The following is a 22,885-nucleotide window of genomic DNA, read 5'->3' on the forward strand; positions in this document are numbered from 1 at the left end:
CCGAAGATAAATGCTTAACAACTGAGCCACCAAGGTGCCCCCACATTTATTTCTAAATGTTTCCCAACCAAACCATTCTTTCCTATCTAGATGTTTTTTTAAGTGGTTGGAGACTGGCCTGCTAAAGTCACCTCACAATAATGCACTGGGCTCCCAGACCATCTCAGCCCAGAGCTCAATCCACGGCCTCTGACAGCCAGAACTCAGAAGCTCTCCCTGATGCCCAGCGGCAGGCCTCCTCCTCCTGACTCTCCCCTGGGGGACCCACGTGGATCAGGTCCCTGCCAGGTGCCAAGCTCCGCGCCAATGGCTTCAGGGAACCTCGCTCCAGGCCAGCAAGGGGAGCACTGATGCCCAGGACCGAGCTTCTTCACACTGGCCTAAGCCCCCTCTTCTCAGTTCACCTTCCCCTGCCCACTGCTCCAGGCCCCACGAGCTCCCTCTTCTGTGCCCCAGGGCCACAGGCTGGGCCTGGACAGGCCGTGATGTCAGCCTGGGAGCCAGGGCTGGCTGCCCCGAGCTCACTGACTTTCTCGGTAATTACTTCATTTACACGGAGCAGGAAGATTCCGACTCAATAATCTAGGCAGACACACTAAAAGTAATTATCTGTGCAATGCGTCCTGCACCGTCACCTTCCTGTGAAGACAGGAAAGAAAGCTGAACCTGGCAAAAAAAAAAAAAAAAAAAAAAAAGCCCCCATTGTCTCGAGCCTCTGCAGCCGCCCGCCAGGATTAATTACACACCAGCGCTACCAGTCATCACCCGCCACTGATTGGAAAACCGAGGACTTTTAATAATTCATACCTGCAGGCCAGCACTCTGCGCCCTTGTGAGGAGACAGAGAGAGCCGCCTGTTTTCTGCAAGGGAGCCCAGCAGCAGGCCTGGAGGCCTGCCCGGTCCCTCCTGCCGCCCCCACCTGGAGATGGCTCCCAGCCTTGGGCCACTACCCCAGTCCTTCCAGGAGGCAGAGGCAGCTGTGGGCCCGCTGTGGGGAGGGAGGCGCTGTGTCTCCGTGGGACCTCCCTCCCACCTCCTCTCCACCACCAGGGTCTGCTCATCTCCTGCCCTAGCTGAAATGCAGCTGCTCTGAGGTAGAAGGCCCCAGAAGTCCTCCCCAGCTCCGTGCGCCCCCAGAGGGGCCTAGAAGCCAGGATTTGGGGGATTTGTAGGGCGGGTGCCTATGATCTGGCCGAGACCATCTGGACAGGCAGCTCAGGCTGAGATCTGCTCACAGGGCTCCCACCCCCGGCATTCAGGAGAACCCAGCCCCCCCCCCCCCGGGGAGTAAACCACGGAAACCACCAGATTGAGGGCTACGGGTCTATAGGAATAGGGAAGGACTGCAAGCTCAGAAGACCTCCTCCCTCTCTGGCTCGGACTCTGACTCCACCCCCCCACCTCCTCCTTTCTGCAGCCCTCCCCTACCCCTGCACCCTAGGGCCCGCTCCCTCTGTCCTGCCTCTCCCCATCTCTGGCCTTCCCGGGCTCCGGCCCCCTCTCTTCCCTCCTCTGGCTGGCCTGCAGTCACAAAGAGCATCTCTCCAGGCTCTTCTCTCTTCCCCCTCTGCCTTCCTAGCAAACCACCCCCCTCCCCATCTGATCTCTCACCACCCCTCTCGGCCAGCTTCTCCCCACCTTGCTGCCTTCCCCAGCACCTCACACAATAAGGCCCCCACTAGCCGCAGCCTGACCCCACCATTATAAACCCATCCCCTCGGGCCCATGGACCAGGCCTCAGCTCCTCAGGTGCCCCCCACTAAACCTGAGATCCCAGAGATCAGCTGCCCCTAGGAATTCAAGAGCTCAGTGGCCCTGGGCCCCAACCTCAGACCCGCAAAATGGACATGGCTTGACCCCTCGGCCACACAGAGGGAACTGAGTCTCTGGGGCTGACCTGAGCCTGACCCTGGGACCCCCGTCCATCTCCCCTTCCTGCTGGCCTTCAACTCACTTCTGGCAAGATTAGAGGCAGGGTGGGGCTGGCCTCTTCACTCTCGCCAGGCTGGGGGGGCCCAGCTAGACCCCAGGAGGCAGGCAGCCCCAAAGCCCCGAAGCCGGCCTCACCCAAGAGATGCGATTCGAATGTAATAAATTCCAACAACATCAGCCCTTACCGGGGACTCTGGAGGAGGGGTGGGGGCACAGAGCGGGTTATAATTAGCATTCTCAGCATCCATGATCCCCAAGTAAGGCTGCCAAGAATGAGGGATGGGGAAGGCAGTGGCCCCGCAGTGCCAGCAGCCGGGACTCAGAGGGCAGACGGCTGGCAGCCTGACCAGGGCTCAGCCTTCCTCCTCCCGCCTCATCCCTACGATGCATCAGAACAGACTCACCGGCTCCAACAGACTCACCGGCTCCAGAGGCGGCATGAGCCCCGCGTTGAAAAGCTAGAACTCTCCGCACTCCCCCGAGGCACCCCTCCCCCAGCTCTGGCCAGCCGGGGTCCTCCTCCCCCGCCCCTCAGGGCCCCCTTCTGAAGAGCGGGGCTCTGGCTCCAATCTGGTCTAATCAGTCATCTCTCTGGCTGGCAGGTCCCTGGCGCGGGGCGAGGATGCTGTTGCGGTGACTGCGGGATCCAGCATCTTTCCCAGGCAGAAGCAGCTGGGCATGCTCCATGGGCTCCCGTGGGGATTTCAGGGCCACGTGACTCTCCCTCCCCAAGCTGTCACTTAGGATCAGGAGTAAATAGTCCCTGGAAAGGTTTAACTCCATCCACACCGGCAGCAAGCTGCTAGGCACCCATGCTTCCCGCCCACGGCAGAGTACTTGGGCACAGCCTCCTGGCCTTCCATCACCAGGAAGAGCTGCACCCCCCAAAGGGGATGGGGCCACCTTCCTCTGCCTAAGCTGCAGTTTGTTGTTCTCCCACTAGAGTGCAGGGAACCGGAAGGCACGGGGGTGGAGGGGCTGGCATCATGGGGGCTCAGCACACCTGCCTGGGGGCACCTTTGGTCTCTGGGGCTCTCCACCCAAGGGACAGGCACATCTCTAGATGTCAGAAGGGCTTGGTAGGGGCCCTGGCACCTTCGCATCCCCTCCCCAGCACAAAGGAATTGCAAGAAAGAACATGGTCCGCTGGTTGAAGCCCACGACAAGGTGCCAGGACCTCTTAGGTCTCCAGCCCAAGCTGGTGTCCGGTGACCTTAGGCAAGGATGCCCACAGAGCAGGGGGGTACCTGAGTTTGTTCAGAGGCAGAAGGGAGGCTCCGGACAAAAGGATTGCAGCCCCACTTCTGCTGCAGGCAAGCCCATGCCCTTAAGAGAGCTCTCTCGCAACCTCTATCTCTCTTTCTCCAGCTCAATTTCCTTCTCTTCACATTTCTGTGGATGCTGGAACAGTAACAGATCCTCTGTGACAACGGGTGAGTGCAAGCGGAAGGCTGAGTTTCATAACCAGCTTCAGAAAGATGGAAAGAAGATGGGATAGTCTCACCTGAACTTCTACGCAGGCTCATGGGGTCTCGGATCTCCCTGTTCCTGAGACCCAGAAGTTGTAGGGGAAACCAGAGGAGCTCCAGGGGGTCCCTTCTGAGGACAGAAATAGTTCAAGAAGCAGGAGCCAGACGAAAGGCATCTGTGGGGACTCGCCGACCTGACTATTCTCTCTTTTCTGAATATTTATTATCACAACAACTTGATTTCAAAAAATGAAGCTTCTCTTCACTTACACACACATTTATCTTTCTCTGTGGGTCTCTATTAATGGGATCTGAGTATAAGCCTCATTTAACCAATGGAAGTCCTTTCCTTTATTTTTTTTTTAAGATTTTATTTATTTGACAGACAGAGATCACAAGTAGGCAGAGAGGCAGGCAGAGAGAGAGAGGGGGAAGCAGGCTCCCTGCTGAGCAGAGAGCCCGATGATGCGATGATGCAATGCGGGGCTTGATCTTAGTACCCTGAGATCATGACCTGAGCCGAAGGCAGAGGCTTTAACCCACTGAGCCACCCAGGTGCCCCCGGAAGTCCTTTCCTTTAAAAAGAACCTGCTATGGGAGAAGCAGGAGCACAGGCTTCCATTGCCAGGGTCCAGAAAGAAGCCTGTTAGCGAGATGGGAGGGTCATTCCTGGGATCTGACCCACACCCCACTCCCACACGCCCCAGAGAAAGCTCCTGCAAGGACTGTCCTTCCAACCCCAGAGCAGGCCAGGCCAGAGTTGAGAATCTCAGGTTAGGGCAGTGTGCATCTGCCTGCAGGTCTGGGGGGAAGGGGGGGTCCCTAAGTCACCCCCCCTACACTGCTCCCCCAGCCCCGCTGAGATGCTATGTTCCTCGGCTGTGAGAAAGGCACTCAGCCAAAGGGGCAGAGAAATCCTGGGTGCAGGCCTAGTGCCAGGCAGGACTGATTAAGCCCAACCCACCTGCCCTGGCTCTCCAGGACTTGGCAAGCCTGCCCACTGCAGGCAGGGGGAGAGCTGAAAAAGGCAGGAGACAGACAGAAGGGCCTGCTGGGAGGGTTTCCTCTCTGGCAGACAGAGGGCAAGGGCTGCAGACAGATCCTCTGAGCGGGCCCTGCGAAAGCCTCTGGGCGATCTGGGCAGCCCTGGGGGCGTGAGAGACCCAAGGGAGGACTGCTGCTGGGCTGGTGCCTTTGTTTTGGGGAGCACAGTGAGGGAGACATTGCAGCAGGAAGGTCCCAGAGTTCCAGCAAGGGTGAGTGAAGAGGAACAGGGAAAAGAAAGTCTCTTCACCAAATCTACATTCTCTCTCTTGGGAGCCCAGCAGTGGAGAAGCAAGACTTCTGCCACACGCAGGTGTGGAAGGCGTGAGGAGGAGGAGGGAGGGAGGAAGGATCCTGAAGAGAGCACCCCTTAGAATCCATGCCCCCGTGGCTCAAAGGGGAAAGTCCAAAATTCCGGGTCACTACCAGTCCCTAAACACTCGGGGCTCCCTGCCTCTTGAAGATCACAGTCCAGGCGGCCGTGGAACGAATGGACTTGTTGCCCCCCTCCCCCGTCAAAGTCCACACAGGGCCCTCCCACCTCTGCCAGAGTGAACCAGCTGGGGAGAGAAAAGGGAGCTCCCTGTGGTGAGCTATCCTTGAGGACCCGCGGAGTTCCGACCCCAGTTCCTCCCCTTACCAATCATCCAGCAACTCGGAACAAATTATTGGCTGTTGGGTCTCAGTTTACTGCATCTGCAAAATGGGGTTTCCCTTCCCTGAGCCGCATACCATGCAGGACCTGTTGTCCTCTGTCTCATTCTCGACTGCTCTTCGAGGTCATGGGCCCCCTCTGAGGGCAGAGCTGGTCCAGTCGCTAAGGATCAGATTTGTTCCCCTGTGACTTCTCTCCTTTGTCCTGCCTGACCTCTGGAGACAGCAGAGGGGAACCTCTCAGGTAGCCACCGCCCCTGGGGTCCCACCGGCTTGAGTTTCTGAGGCGACCGCCATGTGAAGCTGAGGGCAGATCCCCGGGGTTCGGCATCCCCGCCTCCCGCAGGCCCCGCGAGCAGCACTGAGCAGCCCGTGGGGGGCGTGGGAGGCACAGGTGCGATGACTCCGTGTTTTGGCCTCTTCTCGGAAGACGGAGGAAGAAGTGAGAGTAGCTGCATGGGGCTCCCGGGGAGGCGGGAGGTGCGAGGCCAGTCTGGCCATGAACCGTGGGGGCACCAGTGTGAGGAAGGGGGGCAGTCAGGGGCCCAGAGCGGGAACAAGGGTTATCTGGGCTCTGCAGAAAGCATCGCTGCCATGTCTCCCTCCTGCCAACTTTGGAGAAAGACAGAGGCGCTGGTGGAGACAGAATTGGCAAATGGGGCAGCTAGCCGCCTTAGCAGGAAGCGGGGGAGGAGCCGGGGGCCAGAGAAATCAGGAATGGGTGTAAAGCAGCCAGATCTCTAAGTGTCTGAAAGATCTACCAGACCCACAGTGGTTGAGATGTGGCGAAGGATGCTGGAGATGGTCCTGGTGGGACTGTGGGTCCCCCCAGAGCAAAGGCTTCGAGGCCTTCCTGGGGCCGATCCTGTGTGCTTTGGCGCCCTCTTCTGGTCGGATGTGGTACACGCACACAAACCCACCAGGGGTTTCCCTCACATTTTAACCCAAAGCTTTTTCTCTTCTCTCTGCACCACCTACCTGTAAGCCACACCCTCAAGACCGCAGGCAGGCTAGAGCTCTGACATTGTGGGTACCATGAGAGTCACCTCCCAAACACCGAGCGGGGAAGGGTCACTGATAGACAATGATCATGTTTGTCTGATCCCGCCAAGTGTCAGGGTTTGCTCATTGCAATTTGACTCCTCCACACAAGAAGGAAAAATAAATAGCTTCTCAAGTTGTCTGTGTATCTGACTTTTATTGCTACCTCTCGGGATCCATGTCCGGGGTCTTCACCCACCAACCCAACGTCACAAACCTTTAGGGAATGGATCACGCAGGGAACCGTGAAAACGAGTGGGCCAGTGGCTGTCCATCCCATCCTTCCTTCTTTCCTTCCCTCCCTCGCTCACTCACTCAGTGCAGTCAGGGTTTCTTGAACAATCTCCGCCACCCACCACCATTCTGAGCGAGGCACCAAGGCAGCCAGAGGCAGCTGTGGCGTGAAGCTAGGCGCCCAGCCTGCGAAATCAGGCAGACATGGGGCTGAATCCCAGCTTCGCTTCCTCCAAGCTTCATGACACTGAACACATTTTTTTTACCCAGTTTAAAATCTCAGTTTTAAGTCTCAGTTTTCTCCTTCCTTGTTAAAACAGTCGGGGATGATAGTACCTCCCTCATAAAGCTGTTGTGGGGACAGAATGAGACCACGTAGTAAAGCTCAGCTCTCGGGGAGGCAGGCCACTGCCACTCCCGATGCACGGGGAGGCCACCAAGTGCAGGAACAGACGTGAAAGCGTAATAGCTTGGTGACACTTCATGGCAGTACATCATGAAATGACATTGCCTATGTTTCCAGACTTTATGACTGCCCTATGTCTCCCCTGCTCTCAATGAGTTTTCAACCTAGACCCCTGTTCTCCGACTGGGGTGCCTGGACAGGTGCAGCAGCAGCGTCCCCCAGGGACCAGTTAGAAACGCACATTCTCAGACCTTCTGAACCAGAAACTCCAGGGGAAGGGCCAAAGGATCTGTTTTAACAAGCCCTCCGGGTGATTTCAGTGCACCCTCAGGTCCATGAACCACCAATCTAGGGAAAATAACACACACGTAAACAATTACAATACAGGTGGGCTTCCCTGAAGGAGTGATGTCATGGGCAGGGTTTTAAAGGAAAAGCAAGTGTTCACAGGTGGACACAAGCCCTGTGAGAGGAGAGATTAGCACTTGCAAAGGCTGGGGGCACGGAAGGGAGGTGTGTGTTGAGGGAACCACAAATGATCTGGTCTGCCAAACTGCGGAGTAGGGGAGGTGAAGCCAGAGGAAGAAGGCAAGAAGCCAGCTTATGAAGTCCTTTCAAGTGCCTGAGTAAGGAATTCAGATTTTTTCCTGTAACTGATGGGAAGCACAAAAGAGTTTTAATGCAGAATGATGTGGCAATACAAATTCGTGCAAATACAGATGTGCATTGTAGAGAACAAGCATTCTTGCAGCCGTTTGGCCTGAAGGCAGGGAGATCAGTCCGGGAAGCTGCTAGAATGTTCCAGGTGAGAGCCCGTGGGGGCAGGAATGCAGGCTCTGGCCACGGGGTGAGATATTTGGGAAGAGAACCGACAGGCAGTGGGGCGTGAGCCTGTCTCTGAGGGTTCAGCTCCGGTGGCGCTTCTGAGAAAGATGGGATCGGTGTTGGCGAGGAAAAGCTGACGAGTTCAGGACTGAGCACACTGAACCCAGGAGGCTCACGATGCTCTGGGCCGGCAGCTGGAGCAGGCATTAGCTATGCCCCAGCATCTCCCGTTCATTCATTCCAGCAAATATCTCAGATTCCTATCATGCGCCGGCAAGGTTCTAAGACATGGTGGAACACGAAATAGCCAGGATCTGCTCTCAGAACTGACAGGGCAGTGGGGGGCACCAGCAATAAGTAAGCAAATACAGAAACAGCAAACTTCCGGCTACCTGGCAGGTGGTATGAAGAGGGTCTTGGGGCGCCAGCCTGGCTTGGTGGAGCCTGAGACTCTTGATCTCAGGGTTGTAAGTTTGAGCCCCACATTGGGCATACAGTTTACTTTAAATAAAAAAGGGGGGAAGGTCTGGGGAGGAGCACAGTGGGGCAAGGGATGGGGTAGTCAGGAAAGGTCACTCTGACAAGATAATACTTGAGCGAAATGATATGTAGGTGCCAGGTACACAAAAACAAGAGGAAAGTGCTCTCAGGCAGAGGGAATAGCACATGCAAAGGTCCTGAGGTAAGACTGAATTTGGCACAATGGAGGGAAAGAAAGATGAAAATCGCCATAGCTGGCCGGTTATGGAAGAGGAGGCCAGAGAGGGTCAGGGCCAGGCCACAGCAGGTGGTACATGTTGAGGGTCAGAGGAGAGGAGAGAATATGGATGAAAGCACCTAGTCGATGGTCTCAAGCACCAGATGTATATAAGGAATATGCAGATGGTATCACCAAAGAGAAAAGAAGAAATAAATCTTAACTGAAGCAAGGATTTCTGTTCAATTTCAGGGAATACTCGGGCCATAGCAGCCATGCCCTATCTGAAGAATTGCCAAAGCAGAGAGTCTGTCCATTCTGGGTTTTGTTTCAAGAACGGGGTTAACAGGGGGTGCCTGGGTGGCTCAGTGGGTTCAAGCCTCTGCCTTCGGCTCAGGTCATGATCCCAGGTTCCTGGAATTGAGCCCCACATCAGCCTCTCTGCTCTGCAGGAAGCCTGCTTCCTCCTCTCTCTCTGCCTGCCTCTCTGCCTACTTGTGATCTCTGTCTGTCAAATAAATAAATAAAATATTTTTAAAAAAAAAAGAATATGGTTAAAAGCCAAGCTGATGTAAGTGCCGGCTGGTCTCAAGGCAGGGGATGGAAGGATGAGCTCTCCTGATGGATGAATAAAGATTTGGAAGGAGAGCAGGAGCGGAAAGAGATGAGGAGGCCTCTCCTTCCCCCGGCTGGGCCAGGGATTCCTCTGGCAGTGCCCACGCCCCAGCTGTCTGCACAGCCACGCTCTCCCAGTCCCATAGACTCTGAGGCCAGACCAGGCACAGGCCCGTGCACGCTGAGCCTCGCCCGTGGGAATGAAGCCAGAACCCAGCCTGACTGGGAGATGGAGAGACCCAGGCTGAGGCCAAGGGAAACGAGTCCAGTTGGGTGGATGTGGACCACCCCAGCCCAAAGAGTTACCTTCTGCTGCCAAAGTCACCTCTGAGACACCTTCCCCAGGTGTGCGGTCAGCTTCCGAGAGCACCAGCTACCCCAGCCCACACAGGGGTGTGACCAACCCCCAGAGAAACACAGAGCACTGTACACACTCCTGCCACCTCCAGGATGACACGGTCCCCAGCCAGGAGAGCAAGAGAGATGGGCTGGGCCTTGCCACCTCCCAGCCTGCCTGTCTGTGCGCCCTCGCTCACACCTTCCCTCCACCTGGTTCCACTTCTGCCCCTTTGGGCATCCCAGGGCTGGGGCTCCTTCCTCCGAGCCTTTGTCCTCGTGTGTCTAAATCAGCCTCTTTACTTTGCTGAGCTGTCTTCTCCCCGCTTTCAGCCCAGCCCAACACTCCCCTCACCCACTCCAAGCCAGAAAACTTCCCATGACCGACACTAGCTCTTCTGTACACACAGGAACACACACCCAGCTTTCTCTGCCTCAGTAGCTCAGAAGCCTAGAGGCCTCCTGACCATTCACAGAACACCCCCCCGCCCAAGGTCTTCAGGGCCCCAGCACACCTTTTAAGCACCTTCCCTCCCAAGTAACCATCAGTGATGACGACAACAGTAGGCCCAACAGCCAGACCAGAAAGAAACCCCATCTTACTTACTTAATGAAATACACAGCTCCTTCCTGGGTAGAATCCATCTCCCAGCCCTTGGGCAATCCTGCAAGAAAGAAAAACCACAACATGACTCTCTCTTCTCAGCCCCACAAACCCAATTTGCATGCAGGAGGGATGGGGCAGGGGAATCTAGGAAAATTCAGGGACAAGCCAACAATGCTCAAACCAACCATGTCACCTCTTTTTGGTCCACTATTCCTATCCGTGTGATTCCAGCAAATAATAAGAGCCATAGCGTGAATGGGACACCCCCTGTGAGCAGCGAAGTCACCAAATGGATCACGGCCTCGCACAGTTTGCTCATTCATTCGACAAGCTTTTCTTGAGCATCTCCTTTGGGCCAGGCCCTGTGCTGGCCCGAGATAGAGCAGTGAATGCAAAGACGCTCAGGGTCGTCCCACAGCCCCCTCGCCTGGCATTACAGAAGCATAAGCCCCAGGCCTCCTAGGATCAGACCAGGACTCAAGCCTGCAAACCCCAGCCCATCACCTCCAGACAGGAAGTTGAGGATTTAGGAAATCAGTCCCAGGAAAATGGAGAGACTTAAAAAAAAATTTTTCTAATCAACATGTAATTGACACACATTATATTAGTCACAAGTGTACAGGGTAATGATTTGTTATTTGGATACATTGAGAAATGATCACAAGGCTAGTTACCATCCATCACCATACATAGTGGCAGTTTTTTTCCTTGTGATGGGAATTTTTGGGATTTACTCTTTTGGCAACTTTCAAGTGTATGTCAACTCCAATATCATTGACTACAATCACCACGTCGTACATTATATATTTATTATATAATTGGAAGTTTGTACCTCTTGACCTCCTCTACCCATTTGGCTCCCCATTATCTCCCCTCTCCTCTAGACCACCATTCTGGTCCATTACTGATGACTTTGGTTGGGTTTGTTCATTTGTTTTGCTGTTTGGATTCCACATAAACGTGAAATCATATGGTATTTGTCTTTCTCATTTCACTTTGCACAATTTTCTCAAGGTCGATCCTCGCCATCACAAGATTTTGTTCTTTTTCATGGCCGAGTAGTATTCTGTCGGATGTATCTACCGTGTCTTCACCCCCTCACCCATCAGTGGACACCCAGGTTGTTTCCATATCATGACTATTGTCAATAATGCTGCAATGAGCATAGGAGTGCATATATCTCTTTGAATTAGTGTTTTTGTTTTCTTAGAATAAATACCTAGCAGGGGAATTGCAGGAACATAGGCAGTTCTGTTTTATTTTCTGAGGAACCTCCACGCTGTTCTCCAGAGTGACTGCACCAGTGTACGTTCCCACCAACAGTACAAAAGGGTTCCCCTTTCTCCACATCCTCACCAAAGCTTATGATTTCTAGTCTTTTTGAGAAGAGCCATTCTAACAGCTGTGCTGTAATACATCATCGTGGTTTTGACTCCATTTTCCTGATGATCAGTGATGCTAAGCATCTTTTTTATATGCCTATTAGCTATCTATATGTCTTCTTTGGAAAGATGTCTATTCGGGTCTTCTGCCTGCTTTTTGATCAGATAGTTTTTTGTTTTGGGTTTCTTGTTTGTTTTCTTGGTGGTTTTTTGTTTTGTTTTGTTTTTGTTGCTGAGCTATAGGATTTCTTTATATATTTTGGATATGAACCCCTTGTCAGATATATGATTTGCAAACATTTTCTCCCATTCCGTAGGTTGCCTTTTCATTCTGTTGATGGTTTCTTTGGCTGTGCAGAAACTTTTTAGTTTGATGAAGTCCTATTTGTTTATTTTTGCTTTTGTTGCCGTTGCCTTTAGAGTCAGCTCCAAAAAATCATCACTGAGACCAGTGTCAAGGAGTTTACTGCCTGTATTTTCTGCTAGGAGTTTTATGGGGTCAGGTCTTACATTCAAATCTTTAATCCATTTTGAGTTAATTTTTGTGTATGACAAAAAAGAGGTCTAGTTCCATTCTCCTGGATGTAGCTGACCAGTTTTCCCAACACCATTTAAAGAGACTATCTTTTCTCTATTGCATATTCTTGCCTCATTTGTTATAAGTTAATTGACTGTATATGCTTAGGTTTATTTCTGGGAGTCCCTAAAATAAACATCATTTGAACATGGTAAATGATCCTACTGATGTATTGTTGAATTCAGTTTGCTAATATTCAGTTGAGAATTTTTGCATCTATGTTCATCAGGAATATTGGCCTGTCGTTTTCTTTTTTCATGGTGTCTTTGTCTGGATTTGTTATCAGGGTAATGCTAGCCTTATAAAATGAATTTGGAAGCAATCCCTCCTCTTCAGTTTCTTGGAAGAGTTTGAGAAGATCGGTATTAAATCATTGAATGTTTGGTAGAACTTACTAGTGAAGCCATCTGGTGCTCAGTTTTTGTTGGGAGGTTTTTGATTACTGATTTAATCTTCTTACTGGAATCACTGCATTCACATTTACTATTTCTTTGTGATTTGGTGTTAGAAGATGGCACGTTTCTAGGAATTTATTCCTCCCTTCTAGGTTGTGTAATTTGTTAGCATATTATCATTCATTGTAGTATCTTATGATCCTTTGTAATTCTGGGGTGTCAGTCGTAACTTCTCTTTCATTTCTGATTTTACTCATTGGAGCCCTTTCTTTTTCTTGGTGGGTCCAGCTAAAGTTTTATCAATTTTGTTCATCTTTTCTATTGTCTTTCCAGTTTCCATTTCAATGTTTCCACTCTGAGCTTTGTGACTTCCTTCCTTCTACTAACTTTGGGCTTCGTTTGTTATTCTTTTTTCATTTCCTTTAGGTGTAAAGTTGGATTGGTTATCTGAGATTTTCTTGTTTCCTGAGGTACGTCCATATTGCTACAAACTTTCCTCTTGGAGCTGTTTTTGCTACACCCCAGGGATTTTGGAATGACATTTTTTTTTAAGATTTTATTTATTTATTTGACAGACAGATCACAAGTAGGCAGAGAGGCAGACAGAGAGAGAGAGAGGAGGAAGCAGGTTCCCCGCAGAGCAGAGGGCCTGATGTGGAACTTGATTCCAGGCCCCTGAGATCATGACCTGAGCCAAAGGCAGAGGCTTAACCCACTGAGCCACCCAGGCGCCCCTGGAATGCCGTATTTCTGTTTTCATTTGTCTCAAGGTGTTTTTTCATTTCTCCTTTGATTTCTTGGTTGACCCATTGGTTGGTCAGTAATCCATTATTTAGTCTCCATATATTTGTGATTTTTCTGGTGTTCTTCTTGTAATTGATCTGTACTTTCATACCATCGTGGTCAGAAAAGACGTTGATATTATTTCCATCTTTTTAAATGTACTGAGACTTGTTTTGTGTCTTGACATATGATCTAGTCTGGAGAGCATTCCGTGTGCACGTCAGAAGAGCACGTGTCCTGCTGGTCTGAGGTGGACTGTTGTGAATATATCCATCAAGTTCCTTTTTGGTCTAATGTGTCATTTAAGGCCAATGTTTCCGTACTGATTTTCTGTCTGATTGATCTATAAAAACCTTTTTTTACTAGCAGCTCTGAAAAAAATGATCCATGGAAATGCTCAGAGCGGAGAACTGCAGACTTACAGGGGGAGCGAGAACCGAACAGCTGAGGACGTTGACCCCAGCTCGGAGGGGCCCAGGCAATCCCTACAGGTGCCAGCAGCCCCTGGTCTCCAAAGAGTGCTCTGTTAGGTACCCTTTTGTCCTACCCATCCTCACCCCCAAAAAATCCTGCCTCCCTGGCCAACAGGATACCTCCACCCAGAAGCAGAGGGGCAGTCTTCTGAGAAACTCAAGGGAAACCACTGTCAGAGTTGGGGACAGGCAGGGCGCTGGGGGAGATCCATCCTTTTGGGCGTGCAAGAGCCCTGTGGCTAATATATTGCAAAACGGCGGGGAGGGATTCTCTTGACAGTCACGGCTACCTTTCTGGTCCAGCCAAATATGTGCCTTGTGTATGAGCTTTTATAAAACAAAGCTATTCTATAGCGTGGCAGGCCCAGTTTCTAGCAGTCATTTTACTCACCCCTCTTTAGAGGGTCTGTATTTCCTTTTTGCTGTTGCTGGTGATGCTGTTGCTTCAATGCGGTAGGAAAGCCAAGGAGCCCACCTCCCCTCTCAGGACCTGGTCCATAGAAACTATAAGACCATCTACCCCTTAGGGCTTCCTTCCTCTAAGCTACACATCTTACCGCCGTTAGCACATTTAATTTGCACGGTATATAATAGGCATCAGCTTGAACGTTTTTATTGATGAGGAAACTGAGGCCCAGAGAGGTTAATCACCTTGCTTAAGGTCACACAGGAAGTGTCTGGGCCTGGCTGTGAGTCTGGTCTCCTGCTTCCAAAGCTGACATTCTTTCCTCTGTGCTGCTCCATAAATGCTACTTCTTCCCCTCCGTCCCTGTGGGAGGACGTTCCCATTCAGAAGGGCGTGGGTTGGCAGTCTCCCCAAGTAGAGGGATCCCCATTGGGTGAGAATCATAAATAATCCTGCCACTGTGATGTGCCTGGGAAAGAGGCCAGTGTGGATTATGCCCCCTGCCTTTTCCAGCAACTTCCCTCCACACTGCCCTCTCTGCCTGGGCAACACCAAGAGAGCTTATATTCCTGTCCAGGCGGAGTGCCCGCGGAGGCAGCTGCCCTCCCGACAAGCTTCAGGGGCATCTTAACCCCTTCCCAGCCTCGGACAACCAGTTGGCTGCAGCCGCAAATGACATAATTGGCTTGAAGGCTCTTATTCATCTTCCGATCCTCCCTGGAGTCATAGTGAGATAGATGGAATTAGATTTTAAACACTGACAGCAGCAAAAACACCAACCCAGAAGAAGAACGCAGCCTGGCCTTGGGGTCCAGAGGCCCTGCTTCATGTCAAAAATAAGAATAATGACAGCAACAGCAGCAGTCCCCTCCACGGGCGGTGATTCTCTCGGTAGCCTTCGCAATCATCTTCGGAGGTTCATAATCCTATCCCTGGCTTACGAATGAGGAAGCCAAGCCCCAGAAGATTTCAACCCCTTGCTCAAGACCACACTCATAGAAAGTAGGGCCGAGATTTGAGCTCAGGTCCCTCCGCCTCCAGCGCATAGGCATTTAACCCCAACACGGCTTCACTTACTAGCTCAGTGGCCTTGAGCCAGACACTTCCTCTCTGCTCTTCAATTTTCCTACCTTTAAAAGGAGTTGGGCTCCAGGGTCCCTGAAGTCCCTTCCAGCTCTAACAACACAACAACTCCAACCCAGAATATCAAACAAAGGAGGCTCTGGGCAGGCCAACACCTTAACCCAATGTGTCCAGCAGCACCAGCAGCACCCCACAAATGACCACGACTCCTAGAACCACATGTCTGGTGTGCGGTCAGGCAAAGGGCTCGAAGGCCAGTGAGAGCAGTGAGTGGTGGCATTCTGAAGATGACTGCTTGTCCACTTGAAGCACCCCAGCCCTTCTCCTTCTGGGTGTCTCTCCCTCCCCAGTTTAGACAGAAATCTTGCCTGTACATGTCCCCACTTTGTCACTGGTCTGTGAGGTTCTCTGGGGCTAGCAGTGGGGTCCTCTCCATAGTAAGCCACCAATGTGGGCCCTGACTCCTCTTCTTTCATGTTATCCCCAGTGTGAGGGAATTCCTACTAGCCAGGTGCAACTATTAAGTTTAAACTCATTAAAATGTAAAATGTAATTAAAATGTAAAACTCAGTAAAACTCAGTTCCTCCATCTGACGCTAATCACATGTCAATCGCTTAGCAGCTACACGGGGTTAATGGCGACTCCACTGGGCAGCACAGAGAGAGAACGGTTCCATCACAGCATATGGTCCCACGGTACAGCACCACGAGCTGGGGTTCTGCCTCGGTCAGGAGCTCTGAAGATGGACGGGATTTTCTGATTGGGCAGGGGGATGCGAGAGAGTCAAATCTGCACCTCTCAAGGTGCTTTACAATACTAATTGTAGAGCTGGAAACCTGGAAAGACCCCAAGCTGAGTACCAACCCTCCTACACCCTCCCCCAGATGGAGGTCCAAATGCTAAGCTGAATCCATCCATGGGAAAAAGTAAAAGTCAGAAGCAAAGTCAGGGCAGGGGATGTGAGACACTGCTTCAAGCCACGGCTTCCTCCTCGACTGCAAAGGCAGGGACAGCTGAGCTCCTTACCTGGGCTGGAGGAGTGTCCACTCTGGATGGGGGATTCCGTGCCAGGGTGCACCCAGCTGGTTGACTTTTCCTCGTCACTGCAGAAGGAAAACCAATAAGAACGTGTCAGATACAAGAAGGCCTTCCTGATTAGCACACCCCTCTCCAAAGTCACATCAACACTGACTGTCCAATCCCAGACACCTGAGATGAGAGAATCCATACCACCATTCATTCATTCATTCATTCATTCATTCATAAAGCATTGCCTGGGCAGACACTGAGGATTCGGAAATGAGTAACCTCTGACCCTGACCTCGAAGAATGTATAACCCGTGGGGGGCAACAGACACAGAAAAAATAGTTGCAAAATGATGGAACAGGAAGTATATGGCATCCCTACTACAGCTCTGCGTAGAGAGCATTATCCCACCACAGAGGAAGGAGCGCTAATCAGGATGAAATTAAGGAAGGGAAACAGCATGAAGACTTCACTAGAGAGGGGACATTTGAAGTGACTGGTGAAGTCTCTGGGGAGAACAGGGAAGGTCCTTAATGGGCAGCTTCTCAATGGATACGAAAGGAGGAGGTTAGGTCCCTGAGCATCGGCAGTGCCAAACAGTTTCATTCACAACAGTCCCTCATACTGGGAATTTTACAGACGATGAATCTGAGGTTCAGAGAGGTTAAAGAACTTGCCTCAAATCATACAATCAGTAAGTAAAGAAGCCCCGATTCTAATATCTTACTTCCAGCAAAGTGGGCTCCCCACCACTGCAGATCCTCTGGGTCTGGGTCGGAAGGCAGATGAACCCATCAGCATTTCTCACCATGTCCCCAGCCAAGTGAGACTCAGTTTTGCAGAGCCAGATGGGACCCGGCAGGAAGCATCTGACTTTCTCAGACAATCCAAGGTCACGGAGGAGAGGACTCTCAGATCACCTGTATCATCCAGGCTTTAGGGTGGGGCCATTGGGCCCAGGACAGGATTCCACTCACTGGTTTCAAAGTATCATTAATGCTTTAATTAATATAGTAAACCCCACTAAGAAGGGTTCCACTAAATTTCTATTCAAGTAAGATATACAATACTGCACATACTTAAAGTGTACAATTCAAAGTTTTGACATATGTCCTGTGAAACTATCACCAAAATCAAGATGTGACTCCCCCAATTTTTCTTTGTGCCCCCTTGCAATTCCTCCCCTAAGCAACAACTGATCTGCTTCCTGTCACTATAGACTAGTCTGTGTGTTCTCAAGTTTTAGACCTTTATATAAATGGAATCATGCAAGCTAGATTCCTTTGTCTGACTTCTTTCTTTCTTTTCTTCCTCCTTCTTTCCTCTCCTCCCTTTCTTTCCTCTTTCTCCTCCTTTCCTGAGGCCACATGTGTTCATAGTTAATTCTGCTTCATTACTGAGCAATATTCCATCATAGGTTATACCATGGTCATGGACATTCGGGTGGTTTTCAGTTTGGACCATTACATATAAAGCTGCTATGAATTATGAATCTCTGTGTCTAGGTCTTCGTGTGGACACGGGCTTTCTTTTCACTGAATTTCAGTACTGTTCCACTAAGTCTGGACATCTGCTACATACAAGGGGGGATTCCCCAGCTGACTCAGGCCTCTGAGGAGGAGAGAAGAAACAGAGTCCTGCTTTAGTGTCCCCAGAGCCCTCGGCGATGCCCTGTGATGTGGGCTTTGGCCCTGGGAGGCTGTGGGAGAGGAAGCCCAGGGTGGGGAAAGGCCACCCGTGCTAAACTGTAAGTATGTGGGGCCCACAGGTCTCAGCCATCCCGAGACCTGTGGGCCCCAATTCCTCTTCTCCTCTCCCAGTTGCTCCCTCAGACCACACGACTACCCCCACCCCTCCTGGATATCATGGACCATCCCAGGGTTGCAGAGGTGGACACAACCCCACCACACCTTCCCCTTCCTCCCCATGTTCTGCTGCTGCTCTCCCCTTGTCAGCACCTGGCCCAGAACGATGCAATCCTGGGCTGTCTCCACCCCAGCTTTGGGCTGACAGGAAACTATAAAACTGGGAGGACTGATGTCACTGCAAACCCACAGTCCCCATGCTTCGCTGGGCACTACGGGCCTCCTGGAATCTTCTTCAGGGGCCCTGACAGCTGCCATTTGCAGAGTGTTCTAAAGCTTCCCCACCAGCCTCAAGGCCTGCCCCTGCTTCTCCTTCTCTCCCCCGCCCCCATTCTCAATGGACAATCCATATTGCTTACTTCAAGAAAAAATAGAAACCATGAGGCAAGAGCTTCCTCAATATGCCCAACCAGCAACCCCCCAAAGGTACCCATATCCCCACCTTAATACTTGCTTCTGCACAAGGGAGAAAGGGGCCTTTGCCTGGGTTATAGTCCGCATCAGGGCCTGTCTTTTCTAGAGCCTCATCCTATTGAGCATCATAGGATCATATCTGCAACTTCTCTCTCAGGTAATCACCCCTTTAGCCCCACTCTGGTCTGTGTCTTCCAGTCTGAACCCCCGCTTCCCTCTCAATGCCACCTCCCCTTCCACCTTCCTGTCTCAGGCTCCCCTTCTTACTGGCCCAGCATCCTTCTTGGAAACTAATCCCTTCAAGCTTTCTCCACTTCCTGCTCTCCTTCTCACCCATCCTCTGCAATCTGGTTTCTGTCCTCAGCCCTTCCCTGAAACCGCATTTCCTAAAGGTCATTAAAGAGCTCCCCAGTTCCTAAATCCAACAGATGCTCTCCAGTCTTCAGCTCATTTGGACTTTCCGTATTGGCCATTCCTTCCTCCTAACACGGCTTCCCAACCTCACCTCCCCCTCCCGCCCCCCCACCCCCCGCAACCTCAGCCTTCTAGGGCAACGCCTTGCCTTGACCCTGGTGCTGTCCATCCTGAGATCCCTGGTCCCTCCTCCTCTATTCCTTCCTTTAACGCTGATGCTGACTGGGCACCCCTGTTTTCTTGGTCACACACTTCTGGATGGTTCCATCCCTATGCAGTGAGTGACCCCTCTCCAGCCCAGGCCGCTCTCTTGAACATCCTGTACCTCAGGTTGCCTGTCAGACATCACTTCCTGCTGGTCCCACGAGGACCTCAAGTTCAATACTTCCCCTGAACGTGTACTCCCCCCTAAAACCTGTTCCTCATATTCTTTTTTTTTTTAAGATTTTATTTATTTATTTGACAGAGAAAGAGAGATCACAAGTAGGCAGAGAGTCAGGCAGAGAGAGAGAGGAGGAAGCAGGCTCCCTGCTGAACAGAGAGCCCTATGCGGGGCTCCACCCCAGGACCCTGAGATCACGACCTGAGCCGAAGGCAGTGACTTAATCCACCGAGCCACCCAGGCGCCCCTGTTCCTCATATTCTTGATCTCCGTCAAACTCTAGTTAAAATCTCTGAGATTCGTTTTTGATTTTTCCTTTTCCCTCACTTCTCCCACACTCAGGCAGTAAATGAACACCCTCGCTTCTACTCCTACAGACTTCTGTATCCCCTCTGTCTATCCTCACTGCTGAAATCCAACCCGTCAGCTCTCTCATGGACTTTGGCCGTTGCCTCTGACTGCCTCCCTACGCCAAGTTTCTCCCCCCACCTCTGTGTTCTGCGTTCAAACTGTCACCTGCCCCCCGCCCCCGGCTGCCAGAGGGACCCTTCCAGGTCTAAGTATAACTAGCCTCTTTGAAAAATCCCCTCTGGATTCCCACCACCTGCAGGACCACATTCAAAGCCCTTAGCCAAATGCACAAGGCCTCTCCAAAGCTGCCCCTTCCCATGCACCCTGCCCCCTCTTCTGCAGCACCCTAGTAGCCCCTGCTCCATGTCCACTGACCCCCTCAGAGTGTTCTAGACAATTTGTGCCCTGGCACCCGCTGACACCCGCCTTCCCACAGGCCTCTGCTTTGGGGCCCCCTTCACCCAGGTCCTCTGCTCCAGAATAAGCTCAAAGGTCTCCTCCAGAAGGCCCTCCCTCCACTCCCTGGAGAAAGGAGAAGGCTAGTTCTCTCTTCCTTGTGTTCCTAGACCATCATGCAAATACCTCTAGAAGATATCTTCTTATTTCCTAAGTATTTATCTGCATTTTCTCCCTACCACCTTCAGGGGAAAACCCGTCTCTCACTGGGTTTTCTCTCTAATGCCAAGTGGTGTGCCACACACAGAGGGACCACTCAAACGTTCACGGAGAGAAAGAGAAGCTGGAAGGCCGGCGAGAGTTTGGGAAGGAAGACAAGAAGAGGCAAATTAACCACGTGGGCCGGGGAGCTCATGGAAACACTCCACCCCGGTGGGACTCGCCGTCTCCAGAGGTGGGGCTCGGGAATGGGCCTTTTCTCATAAATTCCTCAGGTGATTTTTATGGACTCCAAAGTCTCAAACCACAGACCAAAGGGACTACAGTTTTAATACCAGGGAAGTTCTGACCCAGGGTCAAGAACTTTCGTGGAGTTCACTTCTAAGATAATCTAATTACAGCATCAATTATGATCATGGTGATGCTAATTACAGAAGGACCTAAAGCAGGTGTGGAAGCTGCAAAGGCGGGTCAGGGGTAGGAGGAGAAGGCAGGGCACTAAAGTCCGAGGGTCCGGAGCTTAGTCTGAGCTCTGATTAGCAAGTGATTTGATCTCAGACAAGGACTCTGCATCTCCGTAGACCTCTCTTCCCCATCTGAGAAATGAGGGGGTTGCAGCCAAGGTTCCTTTCAGCGCTCATGTTCCGTGAGTGGCTATCTTGAGGAAGGGAAAAAACCCATCAGGTGTGGCTAACAGTTGAGACTGCTGTGCTTCTATACTTGCTGTATTATCGGGAGATTTCTATCCTGGCAAAGAACGACTATAGCAGGAGCAGGCCAAAATAGCACCAGCGGGGCCACTCTGTTATAATGAGATTATGCCAGAGCCATTTTGGTTTATGAAATTAATATAACGGTCCTAATATATTACGGAGAACAGCAAAGACTTCCTCTCTTTAAAGAACGCCAAATGCTCTGTGGGTATCTTCTCCTTCCCCTTGACCACAGCCCCAAAAAGAAGCAGGAAGGGAGAGGGGCTGCCGGCCTGGGAACACCAAGTTCCGGCAGAGGCAGGGTTTCCCCATGTGATGTCACTCGCTCAGCCAAGTGTTCTCCCTGGAAAATCGGGGGAGGGGGCAAGAGAAAGAACGGCCCCCTGGCCCTTTCAGTGGACGGGGCAGAAAGGAAGGATGGGCCCGCTGGGCACTGGGTCCATGCATCCTCTTCTGGGCGGTCAGTGGCCCCCTGTGACTTGTGGGGGGGGGACGGGGGGCGGAGCCGGAAAGGCCCGCACCTGCCCCGCCGCACCCTGCCTTTCCAGAGGAGGGCAGGCCCCAGCCGAGGCTGGACTTTGACCCATTGAGGAAAAGGCGGGAGACGCATTCAAACAGGCATGGTGATAAACTTATTAGTCATGCCCGCTGTTCCAGCCACCGCTTCCCCCTACCGCTCAGCCGGCCCCCAGCCCTGCCACCTTCCAAGTTGGACAACTCGAAAGAAAAAAAAATAAAATGGCAAAACGAGAGAGCCCAACGTACTTGATGAAGAAGACTCTCCCACCGCGGTCAACTCCGTAGGTCCACCGGCCGGGCAAGTCCAGCCAGTCAATCTCATCGGCCATCTCGGCGTCCAGAAGCCCCTCTTGCTCCGGGCCCCTCCCGGGCGCGCGCGCGCGCGCGGGGTGGGGGGCTTCCTGCCCAGCGACCCCCACTGTCCGCCCTCCCGCAGGCGGGGCGGGGCGGGGGGCGGAGGAGGCAGGGGAGGCAGAAGAGGGGTCCCCGCCGGGCGCCGGCCTCTCACTGAAGGCGGCGGGCCGCCAGCCGGGCAGCGGGGAGCGGCAAGACTTAACCCCGGCCGGGCCGGGCCGGGCCGAGCTCCCGCTCCAGCCGCCGCCTCCCCGCCGGGAGCCCGCTTCGGACGCCTCCTCAACTTAACGCCTGGCAATCGGCGCGCCGGGGGGGTTCCGACGCTCCCTCGCCGAGCGCTGTCTCTCCCGCCCGCAGCCGCCCAAGGAGCAGGTTGCTCTGCGCGAGCGAGGGGTGTCGCCTCTCGCTCCCAGCTGCGAACCTGCACTTGAACCGCCGGCCCGCCGAGGGGAGGCGGGGCCGCGCCGCCGCCGCCGCCGCCGCCGAAGGTAATTCACAGCCGGCGGGAGGATCCGGGGCAGCCCCGCAGGTCCCCAACCCCAGGCGCGGGGCGCGGAGAACCAGTTTGGCCGAAAGAGCTTTGAATCACGGACCGAGGGGACATGTCCAGCCGCCGAACGGAAAAGGGCGAGTGGTCAAAGCTGGTTCTACTTGGCGGGAGGTTAGCAGAGGAACAAAGGTCAGATGCCGGGAAGGGTGGTACGCACGGGTGTGGGCAGCGAGGGGCCCTGGATGTCAGCCTCATTAGTCAAGCTAGTTCTTAGTTTTGTTTCTGAGCACTTCCTCCAAGAAGCCTGCCATGACTAAGGGGAATCGGAGTGAAACCTTAGAACACACTCAGAAACCAACAGCTTTTATGTCCCTTCCCCCTAACTTGCACCAGAAAAGGAAAAGGGGGGGGGGGGGGGGGGGGGGGGTAGAAAAGGAGGGAATTTGTTCTGTGCATAGAATACAGGTTGTAAGCATTCAAAACTGGCATATCAAAAATGATATTGCTGGACCCAGAGTTCTGCTGTCTGTCCGTATCAAAGCTGGGGTTCAGTGAGCTTCCCTAGCTTACCAGGAACCTGCCCGTGGGGCTCCCATTAGAGGCACACCGTTCTGATCTGTGTGTTAGACCCAAGGGAACCATTAGACAAATGAGAGAGACACCTGCCTTTAGAGGAAGCCATGTGTTGCATGGCAGCTGTCAAGTGTCTGTTGAGTGAGCCTCCTTCCTGGGAGCACTCTACAGGATTCGATCCCTGTTCCACCTGTGTCTGCTCTTGTG

The 22,885-nt window shown here is 52.5% G+C and overlaps 1 protein-coding gene across 11 annotated transcripts in view; it reads right to left on the reverse strand.

The window, feature by feature from the left end:
- Positions 1 to 21,619, reverse strand: part of PLEKHA6 (pleckstrin homology domain containing A6) — a 135,556-nt gene extending 113,937 nt beyond the window's left edge. For 5 of the 11 annotated variants that reach the window (XM_032878359.1, XM_032878358.1, XM_032878361.1 and 2 more), the window contains exons 1-3: positions 21,508 to 21,619; positions 15,988 to 16,064; positions 9,862 to 9,919 (exon numbers count right to left, since the gene is read on the reverse strand). In XM_032878359.1, the coding sequence (XP_032734250.1) occupies positions 9,862 to 9,919; positions 15,988 to 16,064; positions 21,508 to 21,590 (218 nt within the window). In that variant the 5' untranslated portion in view covers positions 21,591 to 21,619. Of the gene's footprint in view, positions 1 to 2,355; positions 2,517 to 9,861; positions 9,920 to 15,987; positions 16,065 to 21,507 lie in introns of those variants that run through there. The other 6 variants (XM_032878373.1, XM_032878372.1, XM_032878367.1 and 3 more) reach the window with 2 other exon arrangements.
- Between the last annotated feature and the right edge of the window lie 1,266 nt (positions 21,620 to 22,885).

Source organism: Lontra canadensis, unplaced genomic scaffold, assembly GCF_010015895.1.
Source record: "Lontra canadensis isolate GAN:19392208 unplaced genomic scaffold, GSC_riverotter_1.0 scaffold63, whole genome shotgun sequence".
NCBI classification, from domain to species: Eukaryota; Metazoa; Chordata; class Mammalia; order Carnivora; family Mustelidae; genus Lontra; species Lontra canadensis.